We start from the raw sequence: 26,357 nt of genomic DNA, 5'->3' as shown, positions 1-26,357 counted from the left end.
CACAGACAAATGAACACACAGAAATGACCCAGGGTGATGTGTCTTTCAATGAGACAAGTTGCTCTGGGAACCGTGGGGTGCTTAACTTAAACCTGGGGCTCCAGGGAACACTTAAGTGGACCTGAAGTCCACGTAGGAGGTAACCAGATGAAGTGGGCAGAAGAGCCTTTCAGACAGAGAGACCAGTGAGCTCCAACCTCACAGGTAAAGAGAGTGTGGTGCCTCCTGAAACCTGCTGGCGTTCAGAAGTGGGGGGTGCTGTTGAGCGTGTCTGGGGAGGTGGCTCCTCACTGCCTGGGGTCCCGGAGGGGAAAGTTGGTGGTGAGAGGCGAGACCAGAGAGGTCAGCAGGTGCTAGAAGATGAGGGGTCTTGGAGGCTGCGTCAAGGAGTTTGGACTTCATCCTGAGTGGGTGGGTTTTAAACAGAGTGGCATTCTTAGAAAGTCTTCCCTGGCTGCAGAGTACAGCATACATTCATTGGAAGGGGATGTGCAAAACAAGATGCAAGAGATCACTTAGGATGATGCTGGTGAATCCAGGCAAGAGATGGTGGTGACCCAGACCCAGGAAAGAAGATGGGTGGGTGGGCCCGGGGGAGATTTAGGAGACAGAGCCCTAAGGCTTGGGGATCAATCCAGAGGAAGGAGAGCCAAGGGTGGCGTGGCGTTTTTGGCTTGGCTATCTGGGTGGATGGTGGGGCTGGATTCTGAGATGACATTTGAAGAGAGCAGGTTTGGGGGGGGGTGGGATCTTAGAGAATCCAGTTTGGGACAAGCTCGGTGTGAGAGGCCAGGAGGACACATGGATGAAGTAGCGGTAAGGTTGGAATGTGAGTGTGGGGCTTAGGAGAGAGTGGAAAAGCCTAGGGGAGGGCTGGGCAAAGGAGCAGGGGGAGGCTGCCAGGGAGACACAGCCAACGGAGGGTAGAGAGGGTGGAGGGGCCGGTGCTGAGGAGCTAGACAGACGGCTTTAGGAAGGAGGACGAGGTCCGCTGGCCAGATGCTGCTGAGGTAGGGAGAGAGATAGGCGCCTGTGAGTTTCCTCTGGGTTGGGCTACAAGCAGGTTGTTGTTAATTTTGGAGAGAGAGGTTTCCAGGGAGGGGATGCAAGGGGCAGAGCGAGTGCACTGGGCGGAGGGCTGTGTGGAAGTGGGGGAGAGGCAGGGGATGGAGGCAGCCTTTTTCAGGAAGAGAGAGAGGAGAGGGTGGCGGGCTGCAGGAGAGGACCCAGAGAGAAGGTGTGGATGCATCCGAGATACCATCTCGAAACTGTCTTTAAATGCGGAAGGAAAAAATCCAGCAGATAGTGTGGAAAATTGGGGCACACTGGATGACCGGGTTAGGGAGCCAGAGCACATGGTGGCGTAGATGTGCAGTGATAATGAGAGGAGCCGACAGGCGGGCGGTGCGCACAGTGGGGAGGGGACAGAGGACTTGGTGGCAGCTGGTAGGCGGAGGGGGGCCCCTTCAGAGGCAGGGATTCTGGGGAAAGACAACAAGGTGCAGGGAGTAAGGATGTCCTGGGACCCCTAAGGACGGCATGGTGGATGGAGGTGGCCTTGGGATGAGACTGGGGACCTTGTGCCTCATAAGCTGCCCTGAGGATGCGCCTCTAACCGCTGTCTCTGCTTGTCTCTCCTTCCTGCCGGCCGGGCCTGGCGCTCCACAGCTGTGTGCACCCGCCATCTTCCTCCAGGGCCTCCTGCAAACGGTACTGGAGCCCGGTCTTCTCCAGGTTCTTGGTCCCTGTCCTCTGTAAGCAGGTTCCTGCGGTGGGGAGCCTGGGCGTCTGCACAGAGAGAGGAATATCCTCACAGGGGACCTGGAGGAGCCCAGAGGGAAAGCGGGACGTGGAAGTGAGGGACAAGAGGGAATCAAAGGGACACTGCCCAGAGTCTGGGGACCTGGAGAGGGATGTTCTGGGGGAAGTATATTCATGAGTTTTCCTGGGTGATTTCAGGACAACATCGCAGCCCTATGAGAAAGGCTTGGTCTTTCTGCCTCCCCACCCAGGATCCCGGGGCTGTTCCCTCCCTGACCTCTTCTATTTGTCTCTTTCGTCATGGGCTTTTGGCCCTGGGCCCACTGTGGGCTGGGCATCAGCCTTGAGCAGGCCACCAGCAGGCCTTCAGGCATAACCTTTTTTTTTTTTTTTTTTTTTTTTTTTTGCGGTATGCGGGCCTCTCACTGTTGTGGCCTCTCCCGTTGCGGAGCACAGGCTCCGGACGCGCAGGCCTAGCGGCCATGGCTCACGGGCTTAGTTGCTCCGCGGCATGTGGGATCTTCCCGGACCAGGGCACGAACCCGTGTCTCCTGCATCGGCAGGCGGATTCTCAACCACTGCGCCACCAGGGAAGCCCAAGGCATAACCTTTTTTTAAAAAGAGGCGACCCCTGCTGCACAGCTGTTGCAGTAAGTGGCCTTGGAGTGCCAAGGTTGGACGCCAAGTCAGGCGTCCCCAGAGCAGCCAGGCCACTGTGGGCTCTGCCTCCAGCCTCCAGAGGCACCATTCAGGTGGATTGTGACGTGCACAGCACCCCCTGGAGTTGTGCCCGTGGCAGCCCTGCTCATCACTCTTTCTCCTGATGGTGTCCGTTGCTCAGCCAGTCTAAAAATATCATGTCACCTGCATTGTGGGTCTGGAGGAAAATGCTGCATTCCTTCACTCTGTGCTCTGGGGATGTAGGGATAGTTCTGAAGCCGGCCTTGTTTTGAGAGGTGCCTCTGATGGCTCAGCTCTGCTCAGGTCCCTGGGGGATCACCAGCAACATTAGTGATGGAAACAGTGGCACCACCAACAATACAGTGATCATTTTAGTCACTGCTGTTTATTAAGCACCTCCTATGTGCCAGAAACTCTTTATATTTGTTCTCTTGTTAAATTCTCAGACCAATTTTGTAAGAGTTTCGTTTTCCCGGATTTTCATATGAGGGTACTGAGTCACAGAGGTTGAATAATTTGCCCAAGGTCAAATAGCTCAGAAGCTGCAGGGTTAGGACTAGGACCAGGGTCTGGTCTGATTCTAGAAATGAGCTTCTTACCACCACAGGTCACGAAGCATAGCATCATCAGTGTGTCGTTGGCAGGAGTGACAGTTGGGATTGGCTGTGAAGTGATGAGGCGGGAGGAAGCTGGTGTGTTTCAGTGCTCCAGCTGCTCCCACCATCTGCATCCGAGCATCTGTAGATGGATGCACCATCCTTTGAGAAGGAACCCAGAGCAAGTCACTTGGAGAATGAATCCAATGATTCCATTGTTTATTAATGCAATTACATGAGGCAAGCTCTGTAAAGCACACAGCATGGCCCTTCTATTTATAGTTAACATTTCCTGAGTGTCAGGGCCTCCATGTACGGATGTGCAGGTTGTGCACTGCGGAAGAGCACTGGGTCTAAGGGGCTGCGATTTCCAGTGCAGACATCGTGTATTTTTACTTATTATAACAAATTCCAGTAGGTGGCAGTAAAGTGTCTTGTTCTAATAAACTATGATGATTTTCTGAAGTGGAAGTAAAGAGTTTTAAGAAAAGATCATCCTTCTCTAGTTGTCACAAAGGTGCCATGTGGGCTCCTATTGAGAGTTTACATGAACCAGGCACTCTTCTAAATGTTGTATTAACTTCTCCAAGCCTCACACCAACCTTTAGAGGTTGATAGTTTTAAAAAATCATTTTATAGATGAAAAAAATTGAGCCACAGGGAAGTGAAATAACTTATTTTACTCAGTAAGTAGTGGAGTCAGGATCCATACCCAGAGCCTGTGTTTCTAACCACTGTCAGACTTGGTAGTTGTCTAATCCACAATAATGCCTGCCTCCATTGCCCCGCCTGCTTCCCTATGTATTTCTTCAGGACTCTTGCCCAACCAAGTCTTTTTGGCAAACCCATAGTGGGTAGGGTTGACACAGGCCATGTTCATCTCTGGTTCGTGGTGTGAAGGAGCCTCCCCAGTAGGCCCTTTGGTTCCCGTGGATGGTGGGCCTTTCTGTCCCCTTCTCCTATTTGTAAATACCCCTTCTGGCCCACAGTGCAAGTGTTCTGTTCAGATGTGTCACACCTCAGGACAGGTGTGAGTTTGGGGCTGGAGATGGAACACCAGGGCGGGTGGTAAGTTGGGAGGGTCTGGGCCAGGATGCAGGAGAACCAGGCTAGCAGGAGGGCACATGGTCGTCTCGGGACTGAGAGGGGCTGAAGTGGACGTGTCAGGTTGGACGGGGCAGTGCATGTGTGTGCACGTGTGTGCACACGTGTATGTGTGACAGGGACGGGGTCACCCTGAGCAGCTCGTTGGTGGGAGGAGGGGTGCCCCGGGGCTCATTTGAAACAGGATCACCTGAACCCTAGACCAAGGTGCTAGAATTGTGATCCTGGAGAAGATGGTGCCTGGCAAACTGACTTTGCTCTCTCATTTCTGTCTGCCCGGTTGCCCACTTCTGTGTCCTCGCCGCTCTGTTTGTGTCTCTCCACACGTCCTTCTTTCCATCCCGTCTGTCCTCCTTTCTTGTCTTTCCGCCTTGGTCTTCCTTCTGCCTTTGCCTCCATTCTACCTGCTGCCCTGCAGTCGGAGGACACGGACCTACCCTACCCGCCACCCCAGAGGGAGGCCAACATTTACATGGTCCCCCAGAACATCAAGCCTGTTCTCCAGAGAACCGCCATTGAGGTGAGCCCGCCCCCGTGGCGGGGTGGGGATTGTGGGCAGCTGGGCCCTTTCTCTTCCTGGCCTAGCCTTTCTGGGGCCTGGGGCCTTCTCAGCTGCTATCCTCACTCCGTGCCCCCAGATCCTGGCGTGGGGCCTTCGCAACATGAAGAGCTACCAGCTGGCCAGCGTGTCCTCGCCCAGCTTGGTGGTGGAGTGTGGGGGCCAGACCGTGCAGTCCTGTGTCATCAAGAACCTCCGGAAGAACCCCAACTTTGACATCTGCACCCTCTTCATGGAAGTGGTGAGCCCGACCTCCCTGCCATCCCCTTCTGGAGTCCTGGTGGTTAGAATATCCTTGTGGCCCCAGGCGGCCTGGGGTCTGGCTCCCTGCGGGGTTCTGAGTGGGTCACGGCATCGCTCCCACCTCACTGGAGAATGGGAGGAAATGCTCTCTTCTCCCTCGAGGAGTTGAAGCCTGCGAGCAGTGCAGAGGGGGCCAGCTCGGCCCCTCCTCCTCAGATCCTGAGTCCACGGAACTCCCAAGGACCTATCCGTGGCTGTTTCCCCTCTCAGAGCCGGCCTCAGTACCCCGGTGCTCCCTGCCAGGGCTCTGAGCTTCCAGGATTCCTCCAACCCTTCCAGGACCTGGTCCTCCCCCAGCCTGGGCCCCTGCAGAGGGGCTCACCCCCGCGGCCCTGAGGCCTCAGCCCTCTCCAGCAACCTGGGCTGCCTGGGCCTAGTGACCAGAGTAAGGCAAGTCTGAGGAAAGGAAAATGGTTTGCAAGATGAAAGTGCTATAGAAATTCCAGGCCCAGTGGCTGTCAACAGGAGCCTCCTCTTGGCTGAGCCAAAGCCGCCACCGAAGGAGAGCATATAAATTATTTCAAGTTGTGTTCAAAGTGCTTTTAGGGTTGGGGGGAGAAGAATCTGGGTCTGGAAGCCAACTCTTGAGTATCCACTTGGGGGGGTCCGTCTGCGAGAAATCTTGAGTCCCGGGCCAACTTCTCCCTTCTTCGCTTCCCTGGCCAGTGAGGGTTCAGGGAAAGTAGACTTGTTTTAACTTTAGGCTGAGCTGGATATGTTTGGAAGGTAAAACTGTGAGGGAAAAGTCGGCCTCTGCATACAGCATTCAAGAGGCCGACAGAAGGGGCGCGTGGCTTTTGCTCCACTGGCCAGCTTCTGGGCTTGGCAAACCACCCGTTTGGATTGCTGGCTCTTGGGGGTCATGTGTGGGTTGAGAGCATTTTCTGCACCTTGGACTTGCCCTGGGAAGAAGGGCTCGCCTTCCTCTGAGACCTCCCAGAGATGGGGTCAGGCTGCTGCCCAGAGCTTCCCTCCCCCTCCACCCAGATGCTGCCCAGGGAGGAGCTCTACTGTCCCCCCATCGTGATCAAGGTAATTGATAATCGCCAGTTTGGCCGCCGGCCTGTGGTGGGCCAGTGTACCATCCGCTCCCTGGAGAGCTTCCTGTGCGACCCTTACTCAGAGGAGAGTCCGTCCCCACAGGGCGGCCCAGGTAGGGGAGGGGCTGTTGACGAGGTGGGGGGGGGGGTGGGGGGGTGCGGGGAGGCCGAGGGGGCTGGGACCGGTGAACTTCCCAGCTGAGACACGTCCTGAAATCCTCCTCTTACCGGGCCCTGAAGGAGATGACCCGGAGGATGGGTGGGAATCTCGTCTCCCTCAGGGCACCATCTGGCCCTGGGCCCGGCCCACCAGGAGAGGTGCGGGGGTGGATACTGAGGTGGGGCGCGGTGCGGCCAAGGGAGAGGGAGATACAGGGATCAGGGGGATGAGGAGGGAGCCAGGGGGAGAACTGGGGAGATGGGCAGTGGGAGACGGGAGAGGGAAGGATGGGTGGGAGAAGGAGAGAGACATGGCGTGAAAAGCGTGGCAAGACCGAGGGCTGAGTCTTATGGCTCAGGAGGGGTGAGCCCCTGAGGGAGCCCCCTCTCAGGCCTGGACACTGGTCCCCCTACAGATGACGTGAGCTTACTCAGTCCTGGAGAAGATGTGCTGATTGACATTGACGACAAGGAGCCCCTCATCCCCATCCAGGTACCATGGGTCCCCGGGGACAGACACTGGCTCCTTCCATGAGCTGGCTTGCTTGCCCTCTCCCTGCCCCTTGCCCTCCCTTCCTTATCACATGGCCTCCATAGGACACTCTCTCTGTAGCCTGGTGGCTGGACACCTTACAGATGGACGGCCCCAGTTAGGAGCTTTCAGTCCGGTTGGGAGCAAGTTGGGGGGTTGCAGGGGAGGCTGTGTGTGGTCTTCTGGTCAAGACCCAATCATTTCCCCCAAAGCATATGAGAAAAATGGCCCCACTACCTTGAGGTCTCTCTCCTGGAAATCACCTAGGAAATCAGGATGGAAGGAGCAAACGAGAGAGAAGGAGGACAGAGTGGGGAGTGACCGGTAGCCTTTGGGGTGCCCCAGCCCCATCACCTTACTCAGCTAGGGCCCTTCTTGGGGGGAGGTTCATCTATGGGCTTGTGCTCTGTGGCACCTGGCAGGCAGCTTGAAGGAGAGGTCTGTGTCCAAGCCAGTGGTCCCTCTCACCCCATTCCCTCCACCTGCAGGAGAGGAAGGGGGCCAGGAGAGGGGCCTTACTGCAAGGGTGTCCAACCCTGTTGGCAGGTAAGAGGCAGCCCCTGGCTATGTGCTCCACAACAGGGCGAGCTGGTGACCCAGACACCAGTGCCAAACAGCATGGCAAGAGGTCTGTGGCATCTCTTATTGAGGGGGGGGCACTCTCTTCACCTTGGGCCCTGGGGTGGCTCTGGGTCCTGTATGGCTGAGACCACCCAGTCCTTCCTGCAGTGGAGATGGAAAAAGGCCTTACTGTGGGCACCAGCCTTGAATAGCTCTGTTCCAAGTTGTCACCCTCTGTTCCAGGTTGTCACCCACCTCTCAGCTTCTCTTGATTCTGGCCCCACCCCTGGCACTTGGGGCTCCCAGAGCTTCTGGGCTGCCCAGAGGCAGAGCCTCCCAGCCTGTGTAGACAGTACTTGTGCTTAGGCCCACAACCTGTTTATTCACTGGGGAGGGTGTGGCATTTTGGGAGGGTTTTATTTTTTTTTAAACTATCAATCAAATATTAGCCTTGAGAGCAAGAGAACAAACTTGGGTGTTGGGTTGGGCTTGGGATCCTCAAAACTCTTCCCGAAATGTGCTTACAGGGGCTTCCCTGTGACATTTAGGGCTGATTTCTGCTTCTTTCTTATGCGCTCATCTCTTTCACCTTTCTGCCACTTCCATGGGAACATTTCTGGTGTTCAGTCCTGGGCCTCGCTGCTGCTGAGACAAGAGCTTCATAGCTGGTTTCTAGTTCTCTGGTGCTAAGCATCCTCAGAAGCCCCCAGCTCTCCATTTTCCCTCGCCTCTATGGCTCTCCAGGGCCCCACCCCAGCACGCTTTCTGCTGGGATCACCTTCTGGCCAGCTCCCAGTCATTCTTTAAGACTCAGCCTAGGGGTGGTCACCTCCTTCCAGGATTCTGCCCTGGCTCCTCCACTTCTTCTGCAAGTCCTGTCTCTATCTTGGTCACTGCACTTGCCTTAAGTCGTGCTGCCTCTGTAAATGCCACCATCTTTCCTAGACTGGGCTCAGGGCAGTGACTAGACCTCATTCCTCTCGTGTCCCCAATGACCAGCACAGGGCCTGACTTAGAGGAGGCGTTCGAAGAAAGTCTGCCTGGGTGGGTGGATGGATGGATGGATGGATGGATGGATGGATGGATGGATGGGTGGATGAGTGGATGGATGCTTAAGTAGATGGGTGGCTGGGTCGATTACCTGCCTATTCACTATAGGGGTCTAAGGAGGAGCTTCTCTTGACTGGGGAAACCCAAATGGAAATTGCAAATACACAGAATTCAGCTACACTCAAGGCTAGTACCTTCTGGCCTGGGTGGGTGTTCGTAGCTGAATGAGGCAGCTAATTAGCCCCAAGCTCCGGGAGCCCAATGCTGGCTCCCGCTCACCCCACCCCACCCCACCCCGTCAGCGGGCCGTCTGAGTCTGTGCAGGGAAGCGTAGAGCTTGCCCAGCAGGATTTCCGTTCTGTGTGTGCTGCCCTCAAAATGTCTACAGACTCAGATGGGGAGGGACTCTCTTGGGTCCTGCTGGCTACAAGCACAACCAGAGGCAGACGGTGAGGAGGCCCAGGCTGGACGTCCTTACAGCATTGACATGAGTGAACCGGGGCCCGGGGTCTGAGCCAGACCAGGGGCTGCACTCTTGGTGGGAGCACACGGCTAGAGCTGCTGGCCAGGTAGAGGGTGGGGAGCTGGGGTTAGGGCTGGTGGAGGCGTGCCTGCGTGGGGAGGTCCTGGGCTCCCAGGACCTCGGAGGTCGGCAGGGAGAGGAGGAAGTGAGATCCCCCTTCTCTGGCGGAGGAGGTTTGGACCCTACCCTCATTGAGCTCCCTGTCTGATGGAGGAGACATAACCCTATTCTCAAGGAGCCCCGAGGCCTGCAGGGAGATCAGTCCCAGTCTTTGGGAAGCCCTGTCCTGATGGGGTCTTCTGGGGGCTTGGGGAAAAAAACAATTTTGTATCGTGCTTTTCTCTGAGGTCATTGATCCGATTTGGCTGGTCCAGAAGATCCTTCCCTCACTCTGTCTTGCACATCTGCTGTGCAGGACTTGGGAGGACCGGGCATCCTGGGGCTGATCCAGGAGGCTGTGGGTTCCAGATCCAGTGGTTTTCCAGATAGTTCTGGATGGGTTCTTGTCCCCTTGCCCCTTCCCCAATGCAGATAGGATAGGGATGAGAAGGAGGGACGAGAAGTCTGGCAGAACTTGGATTTTGCTGGCTCCTGTTTGTGCAGCCCGTGTCTCTAGGCCGCCGTATTGTTCCCCCCGTCACGCGGCCCTCATCGCTGCGCTCACCGGCTCTGGCTGTGGACCCAGCAGAAGGCTCCTCCCCAGCTCCAAATGCTCTCTTGCCACATTCGGCTTCTGTTTTGGTCCCTCCCGTCTCCTTGCTCAGTTGCCTCTTCTCTGCTGAAGAACCTTCTCGCCATCATCCGCCAGTTCCTGGGATGAGCTGCCACACACTAGAAAAAGATACCCCAGACTTTCCTGATTCTGTGCCATTGGCTGACAACCACGGCCAAGCATTTCTCAGGTTTCTAGAAATGTTTCGGTGTCTGTCAAGAGCGGCCAGTTCTAGAGATGATCTGAAATGGATGTATGAGGCAGAACTGTCCACTTGGCCTTCTAGGGCTTGTAGTTGGGCACCTGTCTCTGGGAGTAAGGAGATGCCTGGCCTCCTGGACTCTTTTCTCTGTGGTGGGGGCTGGGGTGAGATCAACTCTCGCATGGCAACCCCACAGTGTATTCTTGGTCTGTGTGGCTGTCTTTGTGTAGATTTTAGAGCCGTAGTCTGGGGATGGAGTGGTAGTGTGGGTATGTGCGGTATGTGTATACATGAGTGTGCGTGAGAGGTGGGGTGGGGGGCTGGGAGCAGATGTGTGTGCAAATGTAGTGGTGCTGTTGCAAGCATCATGGCCTTGACACCTAACTTGCTGAGGGCAGGCTGGGGGTGTCCTCAGAGAGGGGCACAGAGGTGTTTCCTTCCATCTGGTGCTCTGCTTGAGATAAAGGATATATTCATTTTTCTCTGATTATAAATCTATGTCCATTATATAAAGTTTGGAAAATATAGAAAAATAATGAACAGATATGTGTTGCTTCCAACCAGGAACACGCTGTGAATGAACTCCTCCCAACGTGGCCTCCTCTGTCCTTCCCTTCCCCCTAGGCTGCTCTTTCTGTCTCTGATTCTGCCTCTGAGTATGAATCAGGCTCTACTTTTACGTTTCAAACAAACTTGGGGTCTTTGTCGACTAGTCTGCTAGTTCTTGGTGTTCTGATGATGAAAATGGGAAGAGAAGCAGTGCAGGAACACACCCAGAGTGGGGTTCCCACCATTTCCTAGAGGGTCTTGAGGCTCATGTAGAGGTGGTACCCCCCTGCCCATCCCACACATCACCTACCTTCAGGCACCCACCCTTCAGGTCAAGGGTGACGCTTGCCTATCATTCTGAGAGATCACCCTGGTTAGGGGTCTCCTCTTGAAGTCCTCAGGCCATGGGGTGGAGAACATGTGTGTGATGACGAGGGATAAAGAGGAAGAGTGCTCTCGGGAAGTCTTCCCTCTGGCTGACAGAGAGAGGAGGGCTATGTTGCAGATCCAAATGAGATGAACAGAGTGATAGCAAAGTGATGAATGCTTGATTAGCAAGGACACCAAGATCTTGGACTCTGGGCCCTACAAGGTCAGCGTGGGCTAAGTCATCAGGAAAACTTCTCCAAGGGGGCTGGCGAGAGGAGTTAGAACAGCAGAGGGGAGAGGACACCTTTCCTGGTGGGCAGAGGAGCTGGGGCAAAGGCTTGGCAGTAGGAGGTGTGTGTGTGTGTGTGTGTGTGTGTGTGTGTGTGTGTGTGTGTTGACAGCATGTGTGTTGATTGCCTGTGTTTGATGGTGTACTGAGTGTGTGTGTGTTGACAGCATGTGTGTTGATTGCATGTGTTTGATGGTGTACTGTGTGTGTGTTGACAGCTGTGTGTTGATTTCATGTGTTTGATGGTGTACTGTGTGTGTGTTGACAGCATGTGTGTTGATTGCATGTGTTTGATGGTGTACTGTGTGTGTATGTTGACAGCATGTGTGTTGATTGCATGTGTTTGATGGTGTACTGTGTGTGTGTTGACAGCATGTGTGTTGATTGCATGTGTGTTGATTGCATGTGTTTGATGGTATACTGTGTGTGTGTTGACAGCATGTGTGTTGATTGCATGTGTTTGATGGTGTACTGTGTGTGTATGTTGACAGCATGTGTTTGATGGTGTATTGTGTGTGTATGTTGACAGCATGTGTGTTGATTGCATGTGTTTGATGGTGTACTGTGTGTGTGTTGACAGCATGTGTGTTGATTGCATGTGTGTTGATTGCATGTGTTTGATGGTATACTGTGTGTGTGTTGACAGCATGTGTGTTGATTGCATGTGTTTGATGGTGTACTGTGTGTGTATGTTGACAGCATGTGTTTGATGGTGTACTGTGTGTGTGTGTGTGTTGATAGCATGTGTGTTGATTGCATCTGTTTGATGGTGTACTGAGTGTGTGTGTGTGTGTGTGTGTATGTGTGTGTGTGTGTGTCTGATGGGCCTGGGAGGCTGTAGGGGAAACTCAGGCTAGCGTGCAGGAGGCATCAGGAGGCCTGCTCCCCACACCCGTGGGGTGTGGTGGGGTGGGGTGCTGGGGCCAGCTGCTCCCCTGCTCCCAGCTCGGGCTAATTTTGAGCCACCTGCTCCGGTTTTAGTCTCTGGGACGCCGTGAAGGTGGGAACGTGCTCCCAGAACTGGAGCGGCAAATTATATCTGAATCCCAAAGGGGAACATGTAATTTCGGAAGCTGGCCCAGACCTTTGGAGCACTATGTTTAGCTTTATTTTTTCTCCCTCTTGCACTGGTGAACTGCCGGTTTCCCTCTCACCTTTCTAAAAACGAACTGTATTAAAAATAACAATAAGGCTTCTGTGAGGTTCAGGATGAGAACCAGAGGGGCAGAGCTACTGCCTGGCTGGGCCAGTCTCTGGGCAGCTGGGGGCTTCACGTGGAGTTCATCTGGTCGATTCCAGGGGCTTGGCCTCCTGGGGAGACTCCCAGATCCCCCTGCCCCAGACTCAAAGGAAGAGAGGGTCCCACCCTGGCAGGCCTGGGTCCCAGCTCCTCTCTTCCCTCCAGCCATATCCCCCAAGCCTGCCTTCCTGGACCGTTTGCTCTCTCTTGAACTGGCAGTGCTGCTTTATTCCTCTACCCTTCCCACTTGCTGTCTCCTCTGCCTAGAAGGCATCTCCTGGCTTCATCCACCTAGACTGGTACTCGTCTACCCACAGCTCCATCACCTCCTCTGGGACTATTGTAGTGGCCCCTGAGACTCTTAAAGCCCCCCTGGTTTTGGTGAAGCCACATGATGCCCTGGTTTTTGTCCTTGAGGACAGAAGACTCAGAAACCTGCATTGGTTCAGGAATAGTGCCCAAGCAGGGGTTGGTGTGGCTCAGTTGTTAGAAGAAACCACCAGGGGTGATGGGGAGCTTGGAGTATGTCTGAGGTCAGGAAGTTTGAAAGGCAGGGAGGGCATGTGAGAGTGGCATGGAGTCAGTGGTGCCAAGGGCAGTGAGAAAGCAGGCACGAGACAGGTATTGGCTGAGCCCCTCCCACGTGCCTCACCTTGTCCTAGGTGTGCATGTCCTTCACGTCATCCATACTCGCTGCTGCTCTGTGACAACACACGGCTTTGTTCCCATTCTCCAGATGGAGATGCTGACTCAGAGAGGTCAGGGGGCTTGTTCAAGGTCACGTAGCTGGTAAAGCAATGGGGCCAGGATTTGGAGCCACACTTGTCCAACTCCAAAGCACACGTTTCTCCCACAACTTTTGCAGCCTCCCTGGAGAGAGAGCACAGGGTGCCTGGTTGGAGACCTCTACTTCCTCGGGACCGTACAGTCTTCCCTGGTTTCTCTAATCCTGTTGCTAACCAGCGTGTTTAATTTGTAGCTTGCAGACGGTCTGTCGGGCTTCGCCCCCACTAACATGGCGTCTTCTCCATCCAGTCGTCATGTATGTATTGTTTACCTATTTGTGGGCACCTTGATTTTCCCGGGGGGGCTGAGTGGGGGTAAGGAGTTAGGAAGGGAACAGAGGAGGTGGGGATGGGAGGGGAAGAAAGGAGTTTTCTGAGCCCTGGCAGAAAACAGTTACCTGTCCTGTGTGGTGACGGAGGGGTAGGGAGAAAGCTGAGGGAAGATTTGTAGAAATAGACATCCCTGATTATCTCTTGGTGCATCCTGGGATTTACCTTAATCCTGTTTCCCTGCATGGGGTAGCATGGGCCAGTGGAAACAGGGAAGTCTCTAGACCCTGACCGCTGGGATGTGGGACACAAGAGACCTCTGTGGGCAAAGGCAGATTGATTTTCTCTACTCCTCCCAGAGGCATGAAAGGTGTGTGACTGCTGAACCCTGACTGTCCCCAGCAGATTCTGAGAGCTCTGCTGGGGCCCACAGTTCATTCCTGCAGTTCCCAGGAGGGATGCTTCTGTCCTCCTGGGCTGATTCCTTAGGTATTATCTTTATGGGTTGAGGGTCCTTCAACATGCACTCATGAAGTCAAGGGGAGCCCCAGACCTGTAGGGGGCACATAAGAGATAGGACTTGCTGAAAGTTAAACTCCATTCATGGTGACAAGAGGAGGCATTGCTGTGTTGGGTGTTTTATGGCTTCTAGGCAGAGGCACTCTACATTTTAAATGTTTTCTGATTTATCCATTGTAGAAAATATAGAAAACACAAAAAAGAGTTAGGCAGAAAGTTAAAACCACCTGTGTTCCTACCAGTTGGAGATAAGCACTGTTAAGACTTTGATGTGCCTACATTTTTAGATATCTCTTATGCACATGTGCATACTTTTATTTTTTTTTTACAAATTCAAGATCATATTGTACTTTAAAAAAAATCTGCATTTTCTTGTACTTAAAATGTATTATAAATGTTTTTCCATGTCTTCATATTCTTTAAAAAATTGTTGCATGTCATGCTGTTGTATGGACATCCATAAACTATTCCCCTCTCATTGGACATTTAATTTCTTAATTTCCACTATTGTCTTATTTTTTGTCCCTTAGAGGAGTTATTTTTAGTTTACTTTATTTATTTTTTTTTTTTTTTTTTTTTTTTTTTTTTTTTTTTTTTTTTTTTTTTTTTTGCGGTATGCGGGCCTCTCACTGTTGTGGCCTCTCCCGTTGCGGAGCACAGGCTCCGGACGCGCAGGCCCAGCGGCCATGGCTCACGGGCTTAGTTGCTCCGCGGCATGTGGGATCTTCCCGGACCAGGGCACGAACCCGTGTCTCCTGCATCGGCAGGCGGATTCTCAACCACTGCGCCACCAGGGAAGCCCTAGTTTACTTTAAATAGGTCTAGTTAGGGCTTCCCTGGTGGCGCAGTGGTTGAGAATCCTCCTGCCGATGCAGGGGACACGGGTTCGTGCCCCGTTCTGGGAAGATCCCACATGCTGCGGAGCGGCTGGGCCCATGAGCCACAGCCGCTGAGCCTGTGCGTCCAGAGCCTGTGATCTGCAACGAGAGAGGCCACAACAGTGAGAGACCCGCGTACCACACACACACACAAAAAATAGGTTTAGTCCATTTCTTCTTAAGTGTATTCCTAGGCATTTTATAGTCTTTGTTGCTGTCTGAATGGAAGATCTTTTTTTTTCGTATGACTTCGTATAACTAGCTATTGCTAGAATATGGAAAAACAATATTTTTGTATATTTACTTTGAAACAGACTTTTTGTTAAGTGCCTTTATTACTTCTGACAGTGGTTAATTGATTCGGTTGAATTTTTCAGGTAGATAAGATTGTCTTCTTCAAACAATAATAAACATGTCATTTTCTAATAGTTATACCTTATTCCTTTTTCCAGAATGACATTTGATAATGGATTTGCTAGTGAGCAAACTTATTTAGTTACTGATTCTAATGAGAAGGTCTCTGTCATTTTTCCATTATGATAATGATTGGTAGTTTCAGATAGATATTCTTGATTTTGTCAGGTTGTGTCCTGTATTATTAGCTTATTAATAACTTAAAAATAAGGGCTTCCCTGGTGGCGCAGTGGTTGAGAATCTGCCTGCCGATGCAGGGGACACGGGTTTGTGCTCCGGTCCGGGAAGATCCCACATGCCGCGGAGTGGCTGGGCCTGTGAGCCATGGCTTCTGAGCCTGCGCGTCCGGAGCCTGTGCTCCGCAACGGGAGAGGCCACAGCAGTGAGAGGCCTGCGTACCGCAAACAAAACAAAACAAAACAAAAAACACTTAAAAATTAGATATGGGAGTTTATTATTGGGCTGGCCAGAAAGTTCATTCGGGTTTTCCCATAACATCTTATGGCCAACCGATATTATCCAATGGCACAATGGCATTTGGCATTTATCGAGATGATCATTTTGTTTTCCATTGTCCATTATATATATATATATATATATATATATATATATATATATATATATATATATATATATATACACACACACACACTCATATATATGTATGTATGATTGTCCTGCATTCCTGGGGTAAACCCAAATCAGTCAATTGGTCATGGTATTATAGATGACTACAATTGAAGTCCTCTTATGCAGTCAATCAAGATAGGTAGTTGGTTGGCTAATTAAAGTCGGTTAAATAGGGACTCATTAAAAGTCAAATATAAGTACCATGAACATTTCTTTTTAATCATATCCATGTATCTTCATTTGACAATCATTTGACATGTACCAAGGCTTCTCTGAATCTGGATCTGCTATTCAAGTGTCATGATGTCTTTCCAGTATAAACCACATTCATAATGCATTAGCTATGATTTTTCCTTTAGGTTTATTAAAGTTTGATGAGCTCTTAATGATAGCTGCAAAAGACTCTGAACATGGAGTTTTTTTAACATTTAAGATCCCCCTCACCTTTTTGTCCACCTCACTCATACTTAATTTTCATAATTAAAAAAATCAACAACATTAAGTTCATTTTCATAGATAAAATGCCCTTTCTTTTTAAATTCAAATTTTATATATTTTTATAATATTTACTTATTGATCTAATTACCATATTAGCACAACTGACAGAAACAGATTTGGGAACAAACAATTAACTCTTGGTAAACATACAGTTCATCTGCTGGGAGCTGCAGTGGATAAATTAGATTAGCTGCAGGCTTTCATCTGCTCTGGACCTTAGATCATTAGCAGGGAATGGGTAGCGTTTGTTAATCCTGGTTAAGGGGAAGTTTGTAAGGAGAACTTCTAGTATATATTACTGAGTTAGATTTGTTATTATTTATATGGGATTTTTGCATCTTTATTAATAAGTATTTTAGGTTTCGATATCAAAGTTATAATAGTTTTATAAAATATTTTTTGAAGTGTACTCTCATTTCCTGTGCTCTTGAACAGTCTCTGTGGCAGGAGAATGATTGTTCAAAGGTTTGAAAATACATGAGAGCCATTCTTTATGAGTATGAATTATGCAAGTTGAAAATTACATGATATAAACATTTTTATAGTCTTGCTTTATGTATAAAATGTGTAATAATGTGAATCAATCTACATTTAAAAAATGATTAACAGTCATGTAATTTAAAAGGTGGTGGCCAAATGAATTGTATTTATGATATAGCTGGTAAACAGGATACCCATCATCTTTTCTTGAAAATGGTGTTATATGATGTGAGTTTTGAATTTTAGAAGATCTTCAGGAATGCATACCTTATACAATTGTATAAGATGCATCTGCTCTGTACTCATTTGTAAGACTGGGCCCAGCACCATTTTTGGGAGGGGATTCTTTGATCATTTTCTACTTCATCAATCAATTTAGTGCCTTAGATGTCTTCAGATAGTGCTTATTACATTAGTATAGATTTATACATATTACTATAATAAAAGAAAATCTTTCTGTATCAGTTCTGTTTTTTATCCTCATTAGTAATTTTGTAATTTATGTTTATTGCTTGTTTGCTTTTTAACTTCATTAGGCTTAATAGCATTTCATCAATTTTATGGTTGTTTTTCATCCAAAGAACCAGCTCTTTAAATTTTTTTGATTCTTCTGTGTACTTTTAATTTCTTTTTCTTTTTTATTATTTCCTTTTCTTATCTGACTGCACTGACTAGGACCACAAGTTTAATATTCCATGTAACTGATAATAGAGAGTATTCTTATCTGCTCTAATTTAAAATGGAATATATTTTTTTAAATTTTATTTTATTTATTTATTTATTTTAAATAGCAGGTTCTGATTAGTTATCTATTTTATACATATTAGTGTATATATTTCAATCCCAGTCTCCCAATTCACCCCACCACCACCACCTCCCTCCCTCCTCACTTTCCTCCCTTGGTGTCCATGTTTGTTCTCTACATCTGCGTCTCTATTTTTGCCCTGCAAACCAGTTTATCTGTACCATTTTTCTGGATTTCACATATATGTGTTAATATACAATATTTGTTTTTCTCTTTCTGACTTACTTCACCCTGTATGACAGTCTCTGGGTCCATCCACATCTCTACAAATGACCCAATTTCGTTCCTTTTTATGGCTGAGTAATGTTCCATTGTAATATGTGCCACATCTTCTTTATCCATAAAATAGAATATTTTTATGTTCCACCACTGAGTATGAAATTTATTAGGTGACTGATTACTAGCTAGCTAGGAATTTTTATCATGAATGATGTTAAATTTTATTCAGTGTTCTTTATGGATCTGTTGAGGTGATCATATGATTTTTCTCCTTTAAACTGTTAATGTGGTGAATTACATCAATAGATTTTTTTAAAATGCTGAAACAACTTTGCAGTTCTGAAACTATCTATCCTGGTCATGTTACATTGTCTTTTTTCTGCATTGTTGGGTTCAGTTTGCAAATATTTACTTTAGGAATTTTTTTGCATCAATCTTTATGAGTGATAATGGCCTGGAGTTTCTTTTTCTGATACTGTTCTTTACAGGTTTTGGTATCTAGGTAATATTAATCTTATAAAATGACTTGGGGCATATTTGCTCTTTTTCTAGTCTCTGAATAAATGATAAAAGCTTGACATTATCTGTTGCCTGAAGGTTTGGTAGATTCATTTGTAAAACTGTCTAGACTTAACATTCTTCTTGGGGATATTTTAAACTGCTGATAAAAATTTTAAAAATGTTTATAGGACCTTTGAGATTTTCTGTTTCTACGTGAGTCGTTTTTGATGATTTATATTTTATAGGAATTTATCCATTTCTTGCTAAAAATTATTGACATAGTGTTTTTCATAATAACCTCTTACTGTTTCAAAAAATTTTCTTCTTCTATTTATGTTCCCTTTCATTCCTAAGGTTATATTTTATTATTCTTGCCAAAATTTGTCAGATCTGTAAAAGTCTTTTCAGAGAACCATTTTTATGTCTGTTGATTTAGCTCTATTGTTTCCTTGTTTTCTAGATTCTAGTTCTTTTCTTTATTATCTTCTTCCTTCAAGTTTTAGAGAGCTTGTTATATTTTTAACCTCTTAAGAGCTATGCCTAATTCAACAATTTTCAAACTTTCCTCTTTTCTAATGTAAGCATTTAAGGCTATAGAATTCCCTCGAAGTACTGCTTTATGCATCCTACAGGTTTTGGTAAGAGGTATTTTTGTTGTTTTTTAGTTCTGAGTATTTTTTGATTTCTGTCATATTTCTTTTTGACACCTGAATTATTTAAAAGTATGTTTTAGAAATTCCTAACTTATGTTTTAAGTTATCTTTTTATCGGTTTCTAGCTTAACAGTACTATGGTTCAGAGAATGTGGTCTGTGTGCAATATTTCTTGACACTTGCTTTATGGCCTAGTACAGGGTCAATTTTTGTAACGATCTTGTGTGTGCTTGAAAAGAATGTGTATTCTCCCAATGTGTTTTACATATAGCATGTCCATTTAGATCAGACTTGTTAATTGTGTTATTCAAATCTATTTTCTTGTGATTTTGTTTTGTGTGGTTTGTCAGTTTTTGAGATATTAAAACATCCTGCTTTGATGTGATGTTTGTTCTTCCTTGTTATTTCTGCTTACTTTTCCTTTATATATTTGAGGCTGTGTTATTAGGCACAAACAACTGTAGATTTCTTATATCTTCCTAGAGAATTGAATCTTTTAATGATACGTAGTAAACCCCCACTCCTTGCCTTTTAAAATCTCTACTAATGAGTTTTGCCTTAAAGTCTGTTTTGTCTCATGTTAACATAGCTATATAGCTATATATTCTCTTGCTTGGTGTTTTCCTAGTTTATCTTTTTCTTTGTACTTTCAACTTTTCTGTGATTTTATGTTTTAGGTGTCTCTCTGATGAACAACAAATAGATGGATTCTGGTTTTTTTAATACATTCTGACATAAGCTCTTAATTAGAGAGTTGGACAGTCTGATATATTAATTGTGTCTTACTGATATATTTGGATTTATTTCTGCCATTTTATTCTACTGTCCTGCCCTTTTCTTTTTTTCCTCTTAAAAAATTTTTTTTGGACTGAAAGATCCCCCCCTCCCCCCATCTTTTCATTCCTTCTTCCCTTTTCAGTTTCAAAGCTATACATTATTTCTATTCCTTCAGCAATTAGTATAGAAACTTTAATATGTATATTCAATTTAGCAAAGTCTAAATTTAATTGGTATTTTTAGCCTCCTCCAAAATATTACAAGGAACTTTGGATGCTTTAATTCCAGTCACTTACCAATTTACAAACTTTTGTTCAATATTTTTGTTCTACCTTTATAAATGACACTTCTAAAGCAATATTATTTTTTAAGTAATTGATTTTTCTTTTAGCTATGCCCACGTTGACTGTTTTGTTTTGTAGACCAGTCTTCCTCCTCCTGAGATCATCTTTATTCCTGAAGTAGAGCCTATAGAAATGCCTGTAATTGGGATCAATTCATTATAAACAGTCTCACTTTTTTTTCTATTAAAAAGTTTTTTATTGCAGTATAGTTGCTTTACAACATTGTGTTAGTTTCTTCTGTAAAGCAAAGTGATTCAGTTATATATATACATGTGTCCCCTCTTTTTTAGGTTTCCTTCCCATTTAAGTCACCATAGAGCTTTGAGTAGAGTTCCCTGTGCTATATAGTAGGTTCTCATTAGTTGTCTGTTTTATATATAGTAGTGTGTATATGTCAATCCCAATCTCCCAATTCATCCCACTCCCCCTTCCCCCTTTGATATCCATAAATTTGTTCTCTACATCTGTGTCTCTATTTCTGCTTTGCAAATAAATTCATATGTACCATTTTTCTAGCAGTATTATATGATATTTGTTTTTCTCTTTCTGACTTACTTCACTCTGTATGAAAGTCTCTAGGTCTATCCACATCTCTGCAAATGGCACTATTTCATTCCTTTTATGGCTGAGTAATATTCCATTGTATAAATGTACCACACCTTCTTTTTTTTTTTAGGTATGCACATTGTTTATTTAGACATAATGTTATTTCACACTTAATATACTACAACATAGTGTAAACATAACTTTTATATGCATCTGGAGACCGAAAAATTCATGACTCTCTTTATTACGATATTTGGTTTATAGAGATGGTCTGGAACCAAACTCTCAATATGTCCATATGCCTGGATTTAGAAAGAGAATGTTCTATTGTTTCACTAGTTTGTTCATCATTTCTGAAAGGCTACCTTAGGATGCAAATAACCCATTAATTCAGTCAATCAAACAATATTTATTAAACACCAAATATACACAGGTACCTTCCTGGGCATGAAATACTAAAGTGTGTAAAACAGAGTCTATGTCTTCAATGAGGCTTTAATCTCTTGGGATTTCAAGAAGTGATAGCACTAAGAAGAAGATAAAATGTGGAAACGCCATTCAGAATGAGGGGGTTGCTTTAACTAAGGTAGTCACTTTGCCATTACATTTTGATTGTTACTTGAATGATGAATAGGAGGCAGATATGTGGATAAGGAAAAGCTGATGTCAAAATCCTGAGATGGAAAGGAGCTGACTGTCTAAGAGGCAGAAAAGCCAACATGGCTCAGAGTAGGGAACAAAGGGGAGAGTGGGGAGCAGGGGAATGAGCGCATGGGCACTTCAAGGATAGTGGATTTTTTTCTGGTTATAAAGAGAAGGCCTTGGGTGATTTTAAACTGAGGTATGGCCGGGTCTGAATCACACTTTAGAAAGTCCACTTTGGCTTCTGTATGTAGGATGGACTATAAAGGAGGCAAGAGTTCTCAGGAGCACCTGATGTCCCTACTTAAAGATTTGTTCTTCTAGAAGACCAGTTTAGAGGCTGTTGCCATAGTTGGGGTAAAAAATGATAGTTGAACAGTATTAATGACAGGATATGTTTTAAAGATAGAACTTGTAGATCCTACTGATGAATTAGATGAATTAGAAGAAATCAAGGATGGTTCTTAAGTTTGAAGCCTGAACAACTATATGGATAGGATGATACCATAATTGAGATTGGGAAAATCTGTGGGGAAGTGAATTAGGAGGGCAGGCAGAGAAATTCAAAGCTCTATTTTGTCCAGTCCAGTTTAAGATGCCTGTTAGACTTCAAAAAGATATATCAAGAAGGCAGTTGGATATTTGCAGTGAGAAATGTCAGTTGAGTTGTTCAGTGCTTTGCATTTCAATCTCATTCCTGCCACTCAGAAGCTAGGTATCTTTGGTTGACTTAGTTAACTTTCTGAGCTTCTATTCCTTCATTTAAAATTGGCATAATGATAATAAATAAAGTAATATTTAATCCCAAATCTCCCGAGTCCTAGTCCAAAACTCTTTTCACTCCACGATTCCCTTATTCTCCAGCTACTCATTTGCTGCTGCTGTTTGGACATTCTTAGATCGTGTAACAGTTGGCAATGCCGTCACTTTGTTTATTTTTTTTCCAATTTTTTTCCACATCTTCTTAATCCATTCCTCTGTTGATGGACATTTTGCTTCCATGTCCTGGCTGTTGTAAATAGTGCTGCAATGAACAGTGGCGTGCATGTATCTTTTTTTTTTTTTTTTTTTTTTCCGGTATACGGGCCTCTCACTGTTGTGGCCTCTCCCGCTGCGGAGTGCAGGCTCCGGATGCGCAGGCTCAGTGGCCATGGCTCATGGGCCCAGCCGCTCCGCGGCATGTGGGATCTTCCCGGACCGGGGCACGAACCCGTGTCCCCTGAATCGGCAGGCGGATTCTCAACCACTGTGCCACCAGGGAAGCCCTATCTTTTTGAATTATGGTTTTCTCTGGGTATATGCCCAGGAATGGGATCACTGGGTCATATGGTAGTTCTATTTTTAGTTTTTTGAGCACCTCTATACTGTTCTCCATAGTGGCTGTATCAATTTACATCCCCACCAATAGTGTAGGTGGGTTCCCTTTTCTCCACACCCTTTCCAGCATTTATTGTTTGTAGATTTTTTGATGATGACCATTCCTATTGCCCGGCAGGTGCATGAGGGACAGCCCCAGTGTGGAGGGGTGGCTTTCCAGGTGTTTGGCAGCAGGCGTGTCTCACTTTTTAATTATTGTTTGAAAATATTTTTATTTCACTCTTATTTTAGAAATACTAGTTTCACTGACACTTATTTCCAGTCATCACTTTGAAGATACTATCTCACTAATCTCACTATCTTCTGGCTTCCATTGTGCTGTTGTCTTCCTAAATCTGAGGACTGTTTTTTTGCCTTTTTACTTTTAATTAGTTCTGGATGGTCAACCATTATCTCTTCAAATATTACATATTCCCCATTCTCTCATTTCCTTCTAAAATCCTGATTAGATCTTCAATGGACCTGGTCTATTCTCCATGTCGGTTCAACTTTCTTTCATATTTCATGTTTCTTTGTGTTACATACTGGCTAATTTCTGAAGATATGTCTTCTAGTTCACTAAGTCTTGTTTCTAAAGGTTATGTAATCCTGTCTATTGAGTTTCTAGTCCTAAGTATTAATATTTTTATCTCTAAAAGTTCTCTTTTTTTTCCCCAAATCTTCTTGTTTATTTTTGAAAGTATCTTGTTCTTTTGCCATATTGTTAATGCCTTTATTTTTTAAACAGTTTTTTTCTTAAAGTCCTATTTCTGATAATTCTGCTTTCTGTTGTCCTGACAGGTCTGATCTGCAGTTGGTGTTTCTAGCTGACTCTCACTCATGGTGCCTTGTTTCTTATGTGTTTCACTATTTTCGATTGTGAACTCATATTCCTTGGAACTTTATCTGAGAGTTTTTTGAGGCCTGGATGAAAATCACATTCTTTCAGAGAGGACGCGTGTTTACTTTTACCAGATGCCTGGAAACACTACAAACTCAGATTCACTTAAAACTAAATGTTTGGCTTGGGCTTTTTGGGCCCCACCGTTAGTTTGCATTTTGGCTCCTTATTTCTCTGGATTTTTGCTTTTTCATTTGCCTCCAAGGATCTTCTTTACATTCCTATCAGCTCAGTCATGCATTTTAAAAGATTTTTAAAGGTATCTTATTAATTAATTTAGGTGTTCTTACTTGGTGGGTTTCTCTGGTCCTCTAGTTTGCCATTTTGCTGGAAATCAGTGTCTTTGTTATAGTTTGCAATTTGACAGTCATGATGTCTTCATGCACATTCTAGTTCCTTCGGGACCACATGCTCTAACTTCTTGTTTATGGGATCCTCTTGAGACTTCCTGTGACCATAAATTGGTCATTTGTTTTCTTTCATTTTTACTCAGCCCTTTAACAGAACACTTATCTTAGTCCTCATATTGTCCCCCTTCTTTTGAACCTTAATCTTTTCTTTCTGTCCTTACAGAGGGAAGTCCTTGCTTGCCAAGAGCCAGGAGCTCCAATGGCTTTTCCATTAGTGCATAGGCCCCCTTCTAATCTCAAACTCAGGTAAAAGGAAGAAGGAAACAGTCTAAGGTTGTTGTAATTTTACCTTCCCAGTGAGGAATCCAGCAGGGTGGGAGAATTTAGAAGGAAAACAGGATCAGAGGCTTTTCTACTAGGCTGAAGAGTTTGTTTTCTATGCTTGTTGGGGCAGTCAGATGCTGGCTGGCTAGGTCCGAGCCACAGTTCTTGCTTATGGAACCCTATATAGGAGTTTCTTAAATAAAGGAGAGCTGGCTTCAGGCAGAGGTGTTACTCTAGGGAAGTTTCTACAGCCTTGGCTGTGTGGACCCTCAACCTTGTGAGCTGATACCTGATGGGTCAACTTTCTTAGGGCTAGATGCATATTTTTCAAGTTTCTAGACCAAGGTTACCAATGTATGAGTTTACAGTGAGAAATACTTCTGCCTGGGGGATGTGACCTTGGATAGTGATCCAGCCTGTGGTCTCTCTATAGGCTCAGCAGTTGGGAAGCCAAGTTGTGACTGGAGATGAGTGAAGAATCAGAATGAGGAGAGAGGAGTTCTGGGATTTGAAATTGAGTATCAGCTGTCCAAAACGGACTGATACATCCATCTCCAAAGAAAGGGACAGCTTTAGTCCCTAACCCTGGGATCCTGCCCCTGATGATGCTGGTGTGAACAGTCAACTCTAACTCCTCTTCTCTTACATTTCCAGGAATGATCAGTTCCTTTTTTTCCTGACGCAGTCTTTCTCTAGATGTATGAGTACAATCTACCCACTTACAGTTAAGGCTTAGTGTAGAAGCTGCCTTTCCCTTTGAGATGATTTTGCCTCTCCTTGCTCTGAACTCCTCTGCATTGATTTCATGGTCTGATTCTCCGAGGGCAGCCCTATTTCTAATTCCAAGTTTTGAGGGGAATGCCTCACTGCAGCTTATGGGTACCGACAACAATTTATCGAAAGACTTGGAAGCAAAGGTTTTCTGAGCAAAGGAATCAATGACAGGGTGTGTCTCCCAAGTGAGGAAGTATTTCCAGAAGGTGCCCAAGGCAGTTTGTCTCAGTGCACTGTGCTTGCACTTCTGACCTTGAGAGTTTCAGGGGCAGTGTTTTCACCTTAATAACATGAATGGTTTTTACCTGTACTTTTGTACATATCAGATGTGCTATCGAGGAAGGTACTTATCTTTTCCTTAAAGTAGGTTTCCTAAGGACATGTATTTGGCACTACTGGTTTAGCAAGAATTATTGTATGCGCTTGAAAGTAACAAAACTGTACTTCTTTAAAAATATCTCTGGTTCAGATGTGTTGCCAGTGCAGCCTGGCCTCCCCCCACTCCCATTAGTTCTGATTAGGGAGGTTTGATGCCTGTCACTGTGTGTAATCTGGACCTTCCTTTGTGAGTCATTCCTTCTCTCATTTTCTCAGAGCAAATACAAATCGCCCATCCAATGACAAGTGAAGGCACAGGGGAGGCAAGGGGAGGGAAATCAGAGCCGAAATCTGTTAGCTATTTGGAGTAATTGGTTATTTGCTGTGTTTGCTGGTTGGGAAGCAGAGCACATACTTTACGGTCTCTCCTGTTACGGGGGCTGGAGTCACCCGCCGATATTGGATCCTCGTTGCCGGAGCCCTTGGCTCCGGGCGCCTTTCCCCTGCTTGGCATTCCTGTGGTCTCCTCGGGGGTGCACCCCTCCTCCCTCGATGCGCACTGCAGGGGGGACAGCCCAGGGTGAGACTTGTCTGGCGAACTCCAGGGCCTCATCAGGGAGGAAGAGGCCCCAGCCCCCACCTAGCAGCCCTCCCTGCCTCTGCCCCGTCCTCCCCTCTTCCCAAGAGGTCTTTCCCCTGGTCCACGAGGAAGGAGCTTCATCTCTTCCCAGAGGGAAATTCTCGGCTTTCCTTGAAAATCTACAGGACAGGAAGTTCTCTCTGAGGTCTAATTTAATGCCTTCCTACCCCTGATGGTCCTGTCATCATCCCTGTCCCCTCCCGTTCCCCAGCCTGGGTCAAATAGTGCTTGGAACTTGGTTCAGCTCTCATTGCTGAGGACAGGTCCCCCTGAGGATGCTCAGTGGAGCTTATCAACCTGCCCAGTGACGTGAGCACCTCTCTTACGTTCACTGAGGCATGGGAAACCAGCCTGAATTAGCAGCAAATTCAAAATATAGAATATTTGAAAAGTAATATGACTTTGTGTATGAAAACTCACACAGTAACTAGAAAGTAGGTTGACTTTGGCACATAGTAGGCTCCCCCAAAATACTTCTAAAATTGAATTTAAGATAGCTAAGA

The 26,357-nt window shown here is 46.5% G+C and overlaps 1 protein-coding gene across 37 annotated transcripts in view; it reads left to right on the top strand.

Moving 5' to 3' along the window:
• DYSF (dysferlin) overlaps nt 1-26,357 on the top strand; it is a 227,321-nt gene that overhangs the window by 149,211 nt on the left and 51,753 nt on the right. For 12 of the 37 annotated variants that reach the window (XM_059079730.2, XM_059079728.2, XM_067007426.1 and 9 more), the window contains 4 exons: nt 4,561-4,662; nt 4,781-4,942; nt 5,992-6,157; nt 6,620-6,696. In XM_059079730.2, coding sequence (XP_058935713.1) covers nt 4,561-4,662; nt 4,781-4,942; nt 5,992-6,157; nt 6,620-6,696 — 507 coding nt within the window. Of the gene's footprint in view, nt 1-1,668; nt 1,711-4,560; nt 4,663-4,780; nt 4,943-5,991; nt 6,158-6,619; nt 6,697-13,209; nt 13,273-26,357 lie in introns of all 37 variants that reach the window. The other 25 variants (XM_067007423.1, XM_059079717.2, XM_067007416.1 and 22 more) reach the window with 3 other exon arrangements.

The sequence above is a fragment of the Kogia breviceps genome, chromosome 11, assembly GCF_026419965.1.
Source record: "Kogia breviceps isolate mKogBre1 chromosome 11, mKogBre1 haplotype 1, whole genome shotgun sequence".
Lineage (NCBI taxonomy): Eukaryota > Metazoa > Chordata > Mammalia > Artiodactyla > Physeteridae > Kogia > Kogia breviceps.
Note: the sequence above shows the minus strand (reverse complement) of the source record. Positions and strands in the feature narration are given on the sequence as shown.